The sequence below is a fragment of the Tupaia chinensis genome, unplaced genomic scaffold (assembly GCF_000334495.1).
Source record: "Tupaia chinensis unplaced genomic scaffold, TupChi_1.0 Scaffold143574_1, whole genome shotgun sequence".
Taxonomy (NCBI): Eukaryota; Metazoa; Chordata; class Mammalia; order Scandentia; family Tupaiidae; genus Tupaia; species Tupaia belangeri.
In genome coordinates this window covers 1,737,638-1,755,589 of record NW_006203419.1, presented here as the reverse complement: position 1 = coordinate 1,755,589, position 17,952 = coordinate 1,737,638, and the positions used below count along the sequence as shown (strand labels likewise).

The 17,952-nt window shown below is 38.5% G+C and overlaps 1 protein-coding gene across 1 annotated transcript in view; it reads right to left on the bottom strand.

Moving 5' to 3' along the window:
• The window catches only part of ATRN (attractin), a 122,843-nt gene that overhangs the window by 52,790 nt on the left and 52,101 nt on the right, over positions 1 to 17,952 (bottom strand). The window contains exons 18-23 of the mRNA XM_027766461.1: positions 15,083 to 15,220; positions 12,495 to 12,588; positions 10,284 to 10,336; positions 6,702 to 6,796; positions 751 to 829; positions 174 to 331 (exon numbers count right to left, since the gene is read on the bottom strand). Coding sequence (XP_027622262.1) covers positions 174 to 331; positions 751 to 829; positions 6,702 to 6,796; positions 10,284 to 10,336; positions 12,495 to 12,588; positions 15,083 to 15,220 — 617 coding nt within the window. The remainder of the gene's footprint in view (positions 1 to 173; positions 332 to 750; positions 830 to 6,701; positions 6,797 to 10,283; positions 10,337 to 12,494; positions 12,589 to 15,082; positions 15,221 to 17,952) is intronic.

Below are 17,952 nucleotides of genomic sequence, written 5' to 3'. Positions count from 1 at the left end.
ATTCCTGCTACGATTTGCTTTACAGTCCTCGTAGGCTCAGCGCTCCTTTGCCATGTGTATGACAAAGTCACCCTGTACATCTCATTTATTCCAAGTTCCAAATCAGTGAACTGAGTCTTTACCAAAGAGATGTGACCATCTTTGCAGGTCTGAAAGCAAAAGGCACTTCTTACCTGAATTTTGATGGGCCAGGTGAAATTACTGACATAAACGAAGAAAGTGATATTTGGGTGGTTGCGAAAATCGAATTTCTCATTAGAGAAGCTATCTTTGTATTCTTTGATGTTGGTTTTCGAAACAACAGGCATCTCTTCCCCAGCCTGGGTTCCGGCTGTTAGGAAGAAGAGAATGAAATAGAAGACCCTTTTTTTTCTTTTTGGACAGAATTTCCTCATTAATAACAAAGATAAGAGCATTTATCAAACACTCGCTTTTAGGATTCATGAACAGCATTTAAGAGCTTGAGCCCATTTACTCCTTACAACAACCCTATTATTACCCTCATTCACAGATTAGGAAATAGGTTCAGAGGAATTAAGTAACCTGCCTCAGGTCACACAGCCAGCAAGAAGTGGAACTGGGATTTAAACCTGGCAGGCTGCGCCCTCAGCCAGAATGTTTTTTCTGAAGGAACCCTTGCAAACCTTCCCCTTGCTCACTCTCAACACTCACACATACACTGAAACAGGCTAAATGTGGCCGGGACACTACAGCCTCCACTCAGAGGGTCTTCTTTAGGTATGCTCTTACCTGAGAAGCTGGCAGCCCAGGTGATGTTGAGGTTGAAGTTTTTGGAGGCATTGATGAACATGTCCAAATCCCTGTTTTGCTGATAAGAGGTGTGAATAATTAGAAAAATAATTATAACAGTTCCCAGATTTTAAAAATGAAGCAATAATTACATTTTACTACTTGCAACTTTCTTACAGAATCTTTTACTATGTCTTAAGAGAAACATCCACTTAGAAGAGTTAGCAAATTTTCTAACCAATTTTTCTCAATATAAGCAATATGCGTCAAATATAATTCTACTTCCCTCCCCTAAAAATATATAGAACTTAATATTTTATCAAATACTCAATTCCATTTAAAAAGTAGCTTTGAAAAAGACCCTCACTAGAGCACTGTGACCTTTATCTTCTGATATGTGTTAGCGGAATCAGGTTCCTAAGGACCACCAGGGCAGTAGTTTCCAAGTTTATTGAATTCACTCTTATCCACAAAACACCTGTACCCAAATATAAGCTTATTTATAACTTAAACCTATGAAGTAGGGCCAGCAGGTGGTGTGGTGGTGAAGGCGCTAGACACTCCCACATGGCTGATCATGGTTTGAGTCCCAGATCTGGTGGCTTGCTTTCTCACTTTCCTTTTCTCTTTCTGTGTGTGTGTGTGTGTGTGTGTGTGTGTCTGATCAAATTAAAATAAATGAATGAATAAATAAAATAAAATAAATAATTCTTTTTAAAAAATCATATACTTCTAAACTCGTACATTATATGCAGTACAAAATTTTTCTAAAACTTTTTAAAAACACATATAAAACAAAAATAACAAAATTTTTTGTGTTTATTATTATTATTATGTCTTAATTAGCTATAGGGCAAATGCACTCACATAAGAGAGAAAGGAAGTTGCCAGGTTTGGGAGTCCAACAGTGGTTAGCCATGTGGGAGTCCAGTGCCTTAACCACAGTGCCACCTGCTGGCCCCAATATACCAAATTTTTAAAATAATTTTATTATATTCATTCATGATTTGGAAAACATTTTCTCTCACCAAAAATATTCAAGGGGCCAGCAGGTGGCGTGGTGATTAAGGTGCTGGATTCCTACATGGCTGACCACGATTTGAGTCCTGGGCCTGGTGCCTTGCTTTCTTGCTTCCCCTCTCTGTCTGTCTCTCCCTGGTAAAATGAAAATAAATAAATAAACTAAATTAAATAAACAATTCCTTAAAAATATTATTCAAGAACAGTATGACTGAGTATACTTTCTTTGTTTTAAAAGCTTTATTTACCAGGGCCAGCCAGTGGTTAAGGAGGCTAGATCCCATATGATGGGATGACCAACCATGTAGTTTGAGTCCTGGATCTGTTGGCTTGAGAAAACCTTATTTACCACTTAAGAGAGAGAGCAATTCAAAACACCATTCTATTTTAGTTTATATTGATTCTTATTTTTAGTGACTGAAAAAGAGATCTCTGAAAAACCTGTTGAGCCAAAGAAGCGTACTGTTGGCTATGCGTGGTAAATTATAATACTAATTTTTAGTTTTCACTGAAAGATTAGTAAATCTCTTTCTTGGGGTCAAACAATTATCTTTGTACACTAATTGGGTATCTTATTTTTATATTTTACAAACAGATCCAATTGCAATGAAATTCATTTTAAAAGATTTTAAAATGGTTTATAAAATTAAGATTTCGGGGGCCAGCAAGTGATATGGTAGTTAAGGTGCTTGACTCCCTCATGGTCGACTATGGTTCGAGTCCTGGACCTGGTAGCTTGCTTTTTCACTTTCCTTTTCTCTCTCTCTCATTAGATTAAAAAATAGTAACAACAAATAAAGTAAAACAAAAAAAATTAAAATTTTTATTTCCCTGTCTTTCTCTCTTTCTGTCTTTCTCTAGTGAGTGCACATACCATAATGCAAAAACTAAAAACAAAACCATAAAGATTTCAAGTTTATTCTCTCCCTGGAAAGAAGCAATTGGTGCTACCAAAAAATTATTAAGTATAAGTAAATAAAACACTTGAGCTATCCTTTCAAGATGAAGGTGAGATTTTATTGATAAATAAGAAGATAGCTGCTTTTTGAGAGAAACTTTTGGTTTGGAGACCACATTTTGAAAAATGACTGTTTGGAAATATTTTCATTATTGTGATACTGTACTACTGAAAATGATCAAAACAGGGCGAGCTGTGTAGCCTAGTGGTTAAGGGAGCCAGATCCCACATGGCTGACTGCAGTTTGAATACTGGTACCAGGAGCTTGAAAAACACACTAGTAGTATGTGTGTATGTATGTGGTATTATCATGCCCTTGCCATTACTATGCCCTATTTATGGAGCTTTCTCCCCTTCTCTGTTTCTCTGTCTCTGGCAAGCATATGCACCCAATGGCAATTAAAAATGAAAATAAAGAGGATCAGCAGATGATGTAATGGTTATGTTACTTGACTCCCACAGAGTAGACTGCAGTTCAAGTCCCAGACCTGGCAGCCTAAAACTCACACTGGGTGCATGTGCATGCATGCCCAAAATCCCGAAAGGAGAATGAAGAAGAAGGGACTGCAGCACGGCCAACACCCCTGGAAGGTGGTTTTTCACTTTCTGTCTCTGACTCTCTAGAAAGTATATGTGCCCTATAGCAAAAATCTCTCTTAAAAATAAATAATAAAAATTCAAAATAAATTATTAGAATAATATTCTTAAAAATCTTGAAAGTACCCCCTGGGGGACCTGGCCATGCCATAGTTATTTCTTTTCCATTCTCCTCTAGGATTTGGGCCACATATGCACACATGCATCAGCATATTTTTCAGGCTGCTTGTTCTTGGACTTGAACCGCTTGGTTGGCCATGTGGGATCCAGTTGCTTTTAATTATTACACCACTGGCTGCCCTGTAAATCTTTGTGATTTTGTAAAAGACAGAACACATACATTTGGGTAACTTTGTTAAGTATTCTATCGTGAAATAAAGAGGAACCACCTAGAAAGGTTCAAAGATTTTTTTTTTTTAATAGTCACTGTCCACCTTGTCAAGTAGCATTAAATGGAGGCCAGCAGGTAGTGCAGAGGTGAAGGCAGCTAGAGCCCACATGGCTGACCAAGAGGTTTTAGTTCCAGATCCAGCAGCTTGAAAAACATGCTGGGCATGTTTTTTTTGGGGCATGTGTATGAGCATGCCCAAAATCTTGAGAGGAAAATGGAGGATAAGGATTGCAGCATGGCTATCCATATAGGGGGTGTGATTTATGACTTTCCCTCTCTTTGTCTCCATCCCTCTCTGGCGAGTGCATGTGCTGTATGGCAAAACTAAGAAAAAAAAAAAAAAGTAAAGAAATATTACAAAGATTCTACTGTGTTTATTAAAAAGAAAGTCAGTAATATCAATTACATCTTGAACATTCACTTATGGTTGAGGCAGCAAATAAATTTCATGTGTGGTATTTTGCAATAACTTTATTCTAAAATCTTTTCATAAAAATTTGTTAAATGGGATATACCTAGGGGTCAGCAGGTGGCATGTGGTTGAGGCACTGGACTCCCACATGGTTGATCATGGTTTGAGTGCTAGACCTGGTTAGCTTGCTTTCTCACTTTCCTTCTCTCTCTCTCTCTCTGGTAAATTTAAAAACAACAGTAATAATAATAAAAATAAATTAAATAATTCTTTTTTTAAAAAATGATATACCTATGTAGTTTCCCATAAATATTTTCATTTAAAGACATTTATTATTTTTACTTAAAAAGTCACTCATTCTTAAGAATTTATGGGGGAGCTGGTCAAAAAGTTAATGGAAAGTGCATATTATGAAAATATTATGTATGGATTTCAAATTTTTTTGTGCCAAAGTAAACTTTAATTCAATTTTTTTTTTTTTGAGAGGTTTTTGCTATAGGGCATGTGTGCTCGCCAGAAAGACAGAGAGACAGAGAGATAGAAAGCGAGAATTCACCCCCCAGGAGGGATGGCCACACCGCAATCCCTTCTCCTACATTCTCCTCTCAGGATCTTGGGCCCGCATGCACATGCGTCCGGCGTGAGTTTATGCCACTGGGTCCGGAACTCAAACCGCGGTCAGCTACATGGGAGTTCAGCGACATAGCCATTACACTAACTGCTGGTCCCAACTGTAATTCAATTTTTCTATAAATGGTAAAATTTTAAGTTTATTTCAAACCAGCAGTTGGCATAGTGGTTACATTGCTGGACTCCCACATGGCCAACTGCAGTTTGAGTCCCAGACGTGTTGGCTTGAAAATCATGCCAGGCATGTGTGCATGTGTGCCCAAGATCCTGGGAGGAGAATGGAAGAGAAAGGATAGCAGCATGGCCATCCTCCCAGGAGGTGATTTCTCACTTTCCCTCTCACTGTCTTGTCTCTCTCTCCAACAACTACACATGCCCTCAGCAAAAACTTCTAAATATATATATATATATATATTTAAGTTTATTTCTTTCTTTCTTCCATGTGAGACAGATAGAGAGAGAAAGGCCTACCCAACAGGGTCCTCATGCCACAATCCACTCTCAGCCTCAGCCCACCTGGATCAAGGGCATGGGTATACATACCTAGTGTGGTCAGGAAAGTCCCATGTCAAGAACCTGGGACCTTTCCTATGTGGGTATAAATGTATTACCACCAACTGGCCTCCTAACTTTCTGAAGTCCCTTTGTATCTTCTCTAATACATCTTTTCTCAATTTTGTTATTGAAATGAAATATTAAAAACAAACCAATTGTTTAGTAAATATGCCAGACTATGAACTTTGTCAAACCATTTTTTTTAATTTAGCAGTGTTTACTGATAACATTTGTTAACAAAGGAATATCCTTTGGCATACTGTCATATTGTTTTCCATGTATCATTTGACACATTTATTGTGGTACAAATTTTATAACTGTAAATGGCTTTTTTTGATGAGAAGTAAGAAACCTCCAAGATGGCTCCCAAATAATTTCACCAAGTTAAGTAAAATTTTAATTATTAGAGTAGTGTTAGTGAATGACTTGATATTTTACTGAAGATGTTACATTGGCAAATCCTCATGTCTAGATGTTCCTTTTTTTTTTTTTTGGAGAGGTTTTTTGCTATAGGGCGCGTGCGCTCGCCACACAGACAGAGAGAGACATAGAGACAGAAAGCGAGAAATCACCCCCCAGGGGGGATGGTCACGCCGCAATCCCTTCTCCTCCATTCTCCTCTCAGGATCTTGGGCATGCACGCACACACGCCCAGCGTGAGTTTTAAGCCACCAGGTCCAGGACTCGAACCGCGGTTGATTATGTGGGAGTCCAGCAACATAGCCATTACGCTAACTGCTGGTTCCCAGGATGTTCCATTTTTAAATGCCATGCTGCACTGATTCCTTTCTACCACCTTAGAACAGGCTGGGCTTTATCACTAATGACAGCAGATGTAAGTCCACATTTTGAATAGTTATTTAAACAAATTAAATAATTTCTGGCCAACTTCTTGTTGAACCCTAAACCTTTGCTGTTTTAGCTCTGCCTAAGACTAAGAATTCCTTCTGGGGGCAGAGGTGTCCTTGCTGGCTGCCTGCGCCCGTATCACAGCACTGGTCGTAATCAGCACTGTCCTTGGAGGGCTTTTGAAGCCTCTGACCCATTTTGAAAGTAGATCCGGCCTCTGCCATCTGCCCTCTCGTGCAGATCCCTCTACAATGTCTTCTCTTTTTTGGTATGGGGCCAACATGGAATGACAGACAAACAAAGTATGTGCAGAGACAGTATCAGTATCACATCCTGGCAAACCTTATTAATACCATTCGTGCCTTTTAGAGAGAAAACAGATAAAATGTAGATTCCAACATTTATTCCTGCACTTCTAAAGGTCATCATATGTATTCCACTCCAGAGACCACTGCTAAGGCAGTACTTCTATCTATTATGACCAAGAAAATAATCCACATGAATTCAAAGCAAAATAGGAAGGTTTATAAAACTCTTACTTCATCAGGAGTAGCCACAAAATTGATGGCTGTGTAATAGCGATCATCTTCCTGGGAGAGGCTAAAAGTGAACTGATAGTCGATAAGAAGAGTATCTATGGAGAGAAAGAAATGTATATTCAAAAATGGTGGCAAAGCAGAACAGTTCTCTAGTGGTACAGATTACTTTTCTCATAAATTCAATAGCTAGGAAAACAGTCTGACTCATCTAAAAGTAGGTTTCTCAAAGGAAATCAGGTAGACATTATCATTTTATTTGGGTTAACCATACCAAACCTTCCTAATTTCACAACCCTGGTTAGACTCCAACCTAAACTCACTTACAAATATTAACTGAGCATCTACCACACACCTTTTGCTTAAGGACTCAAAGATACAAATTGATGGTGTAGTAGAAAATCAGGACTCCATGGAAAAGATGGTTGATTCCAGGCAAGAGACCTATGCCTTGGTTATCTTAGAACAGAAAGGAAGAAAGCACTTGAAGACTATTGTGATATAGCAAAAGAAGATAACTTGATAGTAGTTTGTATAATTTAATTTTAGAAAATCTACTGTGTCAATAAAAAACCTGATTAAAAAATGGCAAAGGGGAGACCAGCAGTTAGCTTAATGGCTATGTCGCTGAACTCCCATGTAGATGACCGCGGTTTGAGTCCTGGACCCAGTGGCGCGTGTGCGTGCGTGCCCAAGATCCCAAGAGAAGAATGGGGGAGAAGAGATTGCGGTGTGGCCATCCCTCCAGGGGATGATTTCTCGCTTTCTATCTCTCTGTCTCTCTCTGTCTTTCTAGTTAGCACATGTGCCCTATAGCAAAAACCTCTTAAAAAAAAAAAAAAAGGGAAAAAATGGTAAAGGGGTACACATGGCGTAATGTTACATTGCTGGACTCTCCCATAGTTGACCGCAGCTTGAGTCAGACCCAGCAGCTTAAACTTACGCAGGGCACATGTGCGTGCATGCCCAAAATCCCGAGAGGAGGATGGAGGAGAAGGGACTGATGTGGCCATCTCCCCGGGGGGTGATTTCTCACTTTCGGTCTGTCTGTCTCACCCTGTCTCTCTGGTAAGCACACACCTATAGCAAAAATCTCTCTCTTAAAATTAAAAAAAAAAAAAAACACAATTAAAAAAATGGTAACTGACTTAAATAGATATTTCTCCCAAGAAAATATATGAATGACCAGTAAGTACACGGAAAGATACTCGGTATCACTGACCATTAGGGAAGAGCAAGTGAAAAGCACAATAAGATTAAAAAAAAAAAAAAAGAAATAACAAGTGTTGATGAGGATGTAGAAAACTGGAACCCTTGTGGACTGCTGGCAGGAATGTAAAATGGTACAGCTGCTACATAAGACAGTTTCTCAAAAAATTAAAAATAGAATTACCATATAATCTATCAATTTCACTTCTGGGTATATAGCCAAAAGAATAAATCAGGATCTCAAACAGGTATCTACATACTCATGTTCATTGCAGTATTACTCAAAAAAAAAAAAAAATGTGGAAGCAACTCAAGTGTCCACTGATAGATGAATGATAAACAAAACATAGTATATACATATAATAGAATTGACTCAACCTTAAAAAGGGAGGAAATTCTGACATGCTATACATCTTAGATGGATGGATATACCTTGAGGACATTATGCTAAATGAAATAAGCCATTCACTTAGATGAGGCATCTTGAGTAGTCGAATTCATAGAAAGAAAAAACAAAATGGTGTCTGCTAGGGGACAAGAAGAGGAGGAAATGGGGAGCTGTTGGAAAGTTTATTTTTTAACTCGCTGAGAAATTGCCAAATGATTTTCCAAAGTGGCTATACCACTACATGTTCCCACAAGTAATGCATGACATTCCAGTTTCTCAATTACTTTGCTAAAACTTGATGTTGGTTCTCTCTCCCCTACAAAAATAGATTTTAATGTAACAGATTACTAAAAAATTCACTAATGTGTTTATACTGCTTCCACATTTTAACCAACCTTTAGGCAGTGACCAGTTGTCTAGCTTGGGCATTAGAGCAAAGGATACTATTCATAATTATCTGAAAAACCTATTAAAATACCCCACCCTTTTCCAACTACATATCTAGTGAGGTTTGTTTATTTGTTTTTTTTTTTTTTGTTTTCATGCATTTAACCAAGAAGACATACTGCAACAAACTGAATGCAAAAGCAGGTATGGGATTATGACTGCCTTCTATTAAGTCACAGTACAGCCTTTGATTATAGTCATTCTAGGGCTATACCCCACTGTGTTTTCAAGTTGGCTACCCCAAATTATGTTAAGAATTTTTTGATGTGCTTACTGGCCATTTATATATCTTTGACAAATGTCTCTTCAAATCTTTGCCTGTGTTTTAATTAGACTGTCTTCTTACTAAGTTGTAAGAGTTCTTTATACTTTATACTTTATACTTTCTGGATACAAGCAAATAAATCTCTAGTCCATGGCTTGTTTTTAATTTTGAATGCAGTTTTTAAAATATAAGTTTAAAATTTTGATAAAATCTCATTCATCAACTTTTTCTTTTTTTGAACTGTTCTTTTAGAATCAAAACTAGGAACTCTTTTCCTCACCCGAGGTCAAGAAGCTTTACTCCTATTTTCTTCTAGAAGTTTTACATATATAAAGTCACATTTATAAGTTCCAAGTATCAACAGATATGAATTTTGTAGGGATGCTATTCAACCCAGTACCGCAGGTATAGAGGTACAGTGGATATACAGTATAACATTAACTCCATTTTTTTCTGTTTTTCTGTTTCTAAAATCTGGCCTGCTCTGTGGATTCTACTACAGTGAGAAAATGTATTCACCCATACATCTTTTACTCCAAGGTAATCATTCAATATTTTATTTTATACATTAGTTCCTGAGGAAGTGGTAACACAAATCAGTTTCAGAGAGAATGAAGAAACTTCAACTATACTACAAGAATGTTGGTTTTGATCTGTATCTTAAAATATGAACTATTATGGGAACCAGCAGTTAGCGTAATGGCTATGTCGCTGGACTCCCACGTAGTTGACCGTGGTTCGTGTCCCAGACCTGTGGCTTAGAACTCACCTCGGGCGCATGTGCGTGCGTGCTCACGATCCCGAGAGGAGAATGGAGGAGAAGGGACTGTAGCGTGACCATCCCCCCTGGGGGGTGATTTCTCACTTTCTGTCTCTATGTCTCTGTCTGTCTGTCTGGCGAGTGCACATGCCCTATAGTGAAAACCTCTCAAAAAAAAAAAAAAAAAAAGAACTATTATGATCCCATCCAGATAACAGAATATGAAGTAAGATGCCAAGGCAATGTAAACAAAGAAAGCTGATGTAGCTCTCTGTACTCTCTTCTGCTCTCTGCAGTAGAAATACTAACATAAACCATAATCACAATTAAAATAGCTTAAAACATTGCTCATATAAAGCAAACATAATAGAATGCAAACACATCAAGTTAGGAGACACTGCCATGGATGGCTGTTACATTTCTACAGCACTTACCAGTCTCAAACCAGGTTAAGGAAAACAATGAACCTTTACAGTACTACTGTGCTTCAGAAATATGAATTGCAAAAATACTTACAATAACATGTTCCTTTGAGAGGGTTTCCCTGATATCGATTTTCTACCTCACATCTGGGGAGGAAAAGGAAGATTGTCTTCTATTACTAAGTAGAACAGAATCGACAATCATTTTAAAATTAAAACAGATCCTTTTATATTCGTACTTTTTATACTTATACCTGATCCTTTTATATTTGTACCTTTATATAAAGTACAAATAATTTTTGAGTCATTATAATTATATTCATCACCATTACTCAGATCAGTGGACCAATAACACTCTGCATGATTTGCAATGTTGACTGCCCAGTCACGCACACCACCAGCATATACAAACAACTGATAAACATTTTCCAAAGTACATGACATAAATCCAAATGTAGTAAATCTAGACCTTATTTATTATTTACAATAAAAAACACATTTTCACTTTTGTGTTGACTACAAATTCTTCTAAAAGTGCAGTTAAAACATTCTCGAATATTCATTTTTCACTTTTTTCCTATTCTCCCTGGAGAAACTGTATTTTGTCCTTTAAACACAAGTGAGAAAAGATCGACAAGAATCACTTTTTTGTTGTTTCTCTTGGCCAGAGAGTACATGCATCTGCCAGAGACAAAGTCTTATCCCCATGGAGGATGCACTGCAATCCCTTCTCTTCCATTTCTTTTTGGGATTTCAGGCACACATGCGTCTGGAATGGTTTTTGAGCCACTGGGTCCAGAACTCGAACCACACTGTTAGCTATGTGGGATCCAGTCACCTTAACTATATTACCGCCTGGCCCCACTTATTTTTGTTTAAGCCCTTAAACAAGTGTTCAGTCCGGAGGGAAAAAACAAGTTCTATTCAAACATGTCCATAAAGATGTCATATATTATGGCATCTGACATATATAGATGCCATCTATCTATCTATCTTTTGGATAAGATCAAGTGTAGATGTCATGTATAAACAAATATTCATGAAACCCGGCCTTCTACTTTACAAAGCCAGTTAGGCAAACAACATTTACAAACCATGAGGAAAGGAGGAGAAAGCTTGGGTGAAATATTCCTCTTCCACCAAGATAAGATAGGGACAGGGACAGGGACAGGGATAGGGATAGGGATAGAGATATTATATCTTTTCATCTAGGGAGGTTATCAATACTTGTTTATCTCTACAATCTTTTGAAGAGACTTAAAAGTCTTTAACTAAATGACACCTGTGTTCTTGTTATATCCCCTGAGGGCAAAACTTTTAATTTTCTGTATCACATTTTCCTGTTGAAAAAACTTGGAACCAAAAATTAAGCTTTCATCTTTAGTTATACTTTTCTTCATGTACTGGCTTTAGGGCAGCTTGAAAGTAGTGAACACATATGTTAACATAAATGCAGATAGACCAGTTCTCCACATAATACCACTATTGATACTTCAATCACTGGTGATACTATACTATTATTTTTTAAAAAATCCAAACTTCATCAATAATGTATCAGCTCAAAGTTTTTTGTTTGTTGTTTGTGTTTTTGCTATAGGGTACGTGTGCTCTCAGAGAGACAGAGACAGAAAGTGAGAAATTACTCTCTGGGCAGGGAACAATCTCTCTTGTTTCATCTCACCAAGACACTAAAAGCAATTATTGCTAGTCCCACTAATGACACATAGGGAAACTAGCATCATTAGTGGCTTTCCATTATTTGGCAGTCTGCTTTAAGAGCAACTTGTTCAGTGGAGGCACAGCAAGGTTTGCCTGACGCTGAGTCAGGATCCTAATGGATGGAGACTCCAAACCCTCCCTGGAAGATTTTTATGTAACACATTTCCCCAAGAGAACACTAGAGCCGGGAGGGATGTGTTAAAGGCAAGACAATCAACTCTCAGGAAACCAAATGTCAAACAAATGCCATTGCTGGAACACCAGCTCTTCCACCTTTACCCTTCAAGAAAGAGTGCGATCTCTGGACCTGACAGAAACTGTGTAGTTGCTGAAGTTAAAACCACTAATTTGAACTAGCAACCAGAAAATGCCAATCTCATAAATATGAGAATTAGCCATTTAAAAAACTTGCTACTAAACTGAAGACCTCCTTAGTTTGGGGGTTGTCTGTGTGAAGTAGAAAGGGCAAAATTTCAAACTAATCAACCTAGGGATCTCTCAGAGACAGTACAACAAGGCACAGGAAAACTGCTCGGTGAGGTTCAGGCAGTTGCATAGCCCCTTGGCCCTCCTTGGTGGTACTCACAGTTGGCACTCTTCCCCCTTGACGCCCTTGGTGGTGCAGAAGCACTTGCCAGTGTTGGTGTTGCACAGTGATGCGTGCCCATTGCACTTGCATGCTGGGGAGAAGGGAAAGGAATGGAAGTCACAACTGGCTTACAAGATGACTACTATCAGAGACATTTCCCAAAACAAACAATTTAATCTGAATTGGGTTCAACAAGAAAGACAAATTAAAATAAGAACACCTCATGGATAAGACCCATGATTTCTCAGCTAATGATTTATCCTAATAGTATAAAGGCAACATTAAAGGAACCTAACTCAAAGGGTAAGTGGAAAAGAGTGCTGGTTTCTACTGCCAAATGAAGCAGTCACTGTTCCGAACTTTTCAACAGACTCTCTTTATGGCTCTTATAATTCTTTTGCTCATTCAATAAATACTCATGAAGTATCTAGTGTGCCAGCTGTTAGGTGTGCGGACACAAAGTCTCTCCCACTGGGGAGATGCTCTCAGTGAGCCCCCACCCCCACCACCACCACGAGGGAAGGCTTGGCCTGGTTGTCCTCCACCTCTAGGTGCCTTTTCCACATGGCCATTTTGAACCACACCAGGCCTGGTGAGATTTCCATGGCAAAGTCAGTGTCTCGGAGGCTTTTCAGGACTCAACAGCCTTGCCTTGCCATATTCTTGCCTGCCTTTCTTTTTTTCTCTTTCTTCCCTCCTTCCTTCCTTTCACCTTTCCCTTCCTTTCTCTCTCTCTTTTCTTCCTTCCTTCCTTCCTTTCATTCATTCATTTATTTTGCTCGAGAGCATATGCGTTCACCAGAGAGAGAGAGACAGAGACAGGGGAAAATGGGAAAGCAAGCCCATGGAGGATAGCTATGCCACAATCCTTTCTCCATTTTTCCTTTCAGGATTTGGGCAGGCATGTATATACACCCGGCACGCTTTTCAAGCTGCCAAGTCCGGACTCAAACCACAGTCAGCCGTGTGGGATCCAGCTGCCTCAACCATCACACCACCAGCTAGTTCTTCCTTGCCTTTATAGGAAACAACACTTCCTATCTCCCTCCTCTGGCCATCTCACATGTCTCTATCTTTTCCCATCTGGCACATAAGTATGAGCTAAGATAAATTTTATATTCTGGTTGAAATAAATTAGTCTTTTTGCTCAATACCTTTTCATTTTACACCATGATTTTCTGTGAATAAATGAAAGGTATTGGGCTGGAAAAAGGTATACTTAAAAAATTAATTCCATGGAGAAAAAGAAAATCACTCAAAGAAACCTATAAAACAGAATAGTACAGGAGCCAGCAGGTGGTACAGTAGGTAGGTCACTGGACTCCCAGGACCGACTGCAGTTCAAGTCCCAGATTGGTAGCTTGAAACTCAAGCCAGGTATATGTTCACACATGCCCAATCCTAACAGGAGAATGAAGGAGAAAATTAGCATGACTATCCTTCCTTGAGGGTGATTTCTCACCTTTCCTCTCACTATCTCTCTGGATGAGTATGCATGCACCCTATGGCAAAAACCTTAAAAAAAAAAAAAAAAAACACCTATGTGAGAAGTCAAGTGCCCAGCTTCCCCACCCTCCAGTCATCTTCATCATATATTTACATTCCTAACCCGGGGGCCTTTGTTCCTAGGTATCTTTATCTGAAGCCTTAGCTTATTTAGGTCTTCTTCAGAACCCTTTGCTGAGGCCTCTGTCTAGGAGCAAAAGGGGAAAATCTGACTCAGTGCCAGGACTTCTCCACTCCTAGTCTTTCCCTCTTGTCCCTGCAACCTCAAGGTCCATAATGCTACCAGAGCCCTCTGTTTAAAGCCCTCTTCACAGTGAGATGACTCTAAGACCCCCATGTCTATGCTGATCCTCCTGACCCCTCTACTGGTAAGTTGTATCACAGAGGAAAATGAACAGGGGGAGTTGGTGCTTTCTCTGACTTTGGCCCCTTGATCACAGAATGTGATTAAAGGCTTATTAACTAATTTTTGGTCTGTTGCTTGCTCTGGCTACTCTGACACATGCCAGTTCAGCTCTGTCTTCCTGAACTACTGATCAATTTAACTTAAGAAGAAATGCAGTACCAGGCCGGTCTGGTAGTTAAGGCAGCTGGATCCCACATGGCTGACTAAGTGGTTCAAGTCCAAGATCCAGCAACTTGAAAAAACACACTGGGGGGACCAGCAGTTGGCGTAATGGTGGTGTAGTCATCCGCCATGGGGGGGGGGGGGGGTTCTCGCTGGGGGGGGTGATTTCTCGCTTTCTGTGTCTCTGTCTGTCTCTGTCTTTCTGGTGAGCCCACATGCCCTATAGCGAAAACCTCTCCAAAAGAAAAAAAAAAAAAATACACTGGGCACATGTGCATATGTGTCCAAAATCCCAACAGGAGAATGAAGGAGAAAGGACTTTGGCATGGCCATCTTCCCTCACCTCTCCTCTACTCTCTGGTGAGCATGTGCAACCTATAGCTTAAACAAAGAGAAAGAAATGTACTATCCAAAATCAAGTGGCCTTCTTCCTTACAGAAAGTCAAGTCAAAAAGAAGAAGTGCTGTGCTCTGCCTGATTTGCAGTCAGGAGTCTGGCCAATGTGACTTACGCTGACATTTCCCTCCATTGGTGGGATCGCCATAGAAGCCAGATATGCAGGTCTCACAGTGCTTGCCTGTGGTCAGGTTCTCACACTTCTCACAGATACTCTGATTGATGCATTTACTGTGGCCATTGCACTGGCAAGCTGAAAGAAAAAGAATTTTAAGAACTTCTCCCATGGCAGAAAAGGTGGAATAAGTTTGACAAGATTTATTTGTAACTATCCCTTTAAGTTCCTTATTGCTTCTAAATATGAAATCAACAAAACTGGCCCACTAAAAACTACTTTGAGAAACAATGTTAACATATCAAAAAAGTCCAGAATAATCAGAAATATAACACAGCAATATTAAAAAAAAATTTTGTTGTTATTCACTGTAAAAAAATAACATATGCTCATGATGATATATTTGAAAAGTGTTTTAAGGATATGGATAATAATATATATAATTTCACCACTCAGAAACCTCTACTGGTATCTTTTCTTCCAGTATGATACTATATAATTTTACACAGGTATGTTCATATTAATATTCAATTTTTATTTTTTTTAACTTAGATCAGTTATTTTACCAATTATTTTATTTTTCAAACTAAATTTTAAATGACAGAATGATGTATATGAATCATAAGTTATTTAGCCATTCCTTTATATTCTAATATTTCACTGGCTTTAAATTTTTCATTGTTAGGAAAAAAAACCTTTTCATATATAAACATTTCGAGAAGTGGGATTACCGTGACTCCTGATGGATATAGGACTATGCAACTATTAAGGCAAATGAGACCTGAACTTCTCAGGACAGTTGCACAAGCTGAGCTCTGCAGAATCCCAGAGGCTGAGGTGGTGGTGGTGGTAGTGTGCACATTCATGTAATACACAACCTGCACCACTGTGAACAGAATCTGATTCTGCAGATCTGTCTTGGCTGATCAATGGAATCTACTTCTACATCATCCTGGCAACATTCTACAGACTTCCACTATTCTGTTCACTCACCTTTATTTATCCCATCCCTACAGGAATTTGAGTATATGTAATTATAAAACTTAAAATGACTATACTAATTATGATAATACCACAATTACTAAAGATATGTAGGACATGCATTTCATTTTTGTAAAGATGAGCAACTGTGTGTAGCAAAGGATACAGCGCAAAATTACATACGAAAAATTCCATGTCAAAGAAACCATCTTATCAATAACTATTGCATAGACCATAGCCATATGCAAAAAGAGAATCTGGATTCCTACCTCACATCATATACAAAAATTAACTCAAAATGTATCAAAATTGTAACAAAAGAGATAAATCTATGAAACTTTTCAAAGAAAACACAGAAGAATATTTTTGTGATCTTAGGTTATTTAGGCACTGATTATTTAAAAATATGATACCAAAAGCATATGGGATAAAAGAAAATGTTATTTGTGCTTAGTAAAAATTAATGATTATTTATTTATTTCAATTTTTTTTGAGAGAAATTTTTGTTATAAGGCACATATGCTCTCCAGAGAGAGAGAAAGCAAGAAATCATCCCCTGGGAAGATGGCCATGGCACAATCCCTTTTCCTCCACTTTCCTCTGGGGATCTTGGGCACGCACACACATGCTTCCTATGTGAGTTTTAAGCCCCCAGGTCCAGGACTCGAACTGTGGTCAAATACATGGGAGTCCATCAAGGTAACCGTTATGCCATCTGCTGATCCCTTATTTATTTTTTCTTTAGAGAGATTTTTGTTATAGGGTGTATGCACTCACTGGAGAGACAGAGACAAAAAGTCTGAAATTCCCCTCTGGGTGATAGCCATGCCGCAATCCCTTCTCCACCATTCTCCTCTTAGGATTTTGGTCAGCACGCACAGGCACCCAACGTGAGTTTTAAGCTGCTGGGTCCGGGACTCAAATCATGGTCAACTACATGAGAGTCCAGCAAAGTAAACATTATGCCATCTGCTGGTCCCCGAAATTAATAATTTTTAAAAGAGTTATTTAATTTTGTCATTATTAATTTTAATTTGCTACAGGGCATGTGCCCTCACCAGAGACAAACAAATGGGAAGAGAGAAAGCAGACTGCCAGGTCCAAGACTTGAACTATGGTTGACCATGTAAAAGCCCAGCACCTCAACCACCATGCCACCAGCTGACCCCATAAATTAATATTATTTTTTATTTCACAAGAAACCATTAAGAAAGTGAAAAGAAATACACAAAATGAGAGAAAATATTTGCAAATCATATCCAATAAGAAGCTGTATCCAGAATTCATTAAAAAAAAAGTTTGCAACTCAATAAAAATACAGTACATTTTAAAATGGGCAAGAATTTGAATACTTATTTTTCCAAAGAAGATATGTAGAGAACTAATATGGCATTAGTCATTAAGGAAATGCAGATCAAATCACAAATGAGGGTCCATCACTGGTGGTGCAAGCAGTAAGAGTGCTTCTGTGTAACTAAGAAAATGGGCAACTTAATTGTAGGGCCAAAATCTGGAGTTGAGTATTACATCCCAGATTTCAATCTGGAACATCGAACCTCAACAGATACAGAAGAAAGATTAAGTACATGAGACTGAACTGATGAAACAATATCCTATGACTTGACTAAAATATTGCTGCTTTTCTTCTAAGCTTTGTTGTCCGGTTTTAAGGATTTTGGTCCTGTCTCCAGCTATCAATAGATTCATGTTCCTACTATTTGAACAGAATACTAACCTGTTTCTAGGCTTTAAGTTTCAAAGAAATATCCTTACCAGTTCAAAACTGCTTTTCTTGAAACCATCAGCTGATCTTGCTATTGAAAGTAGTTAGATTACTTATGATATTGTGTGACCAACGAAATGTTGGGGGAAAAGGGATTGAAGACAAC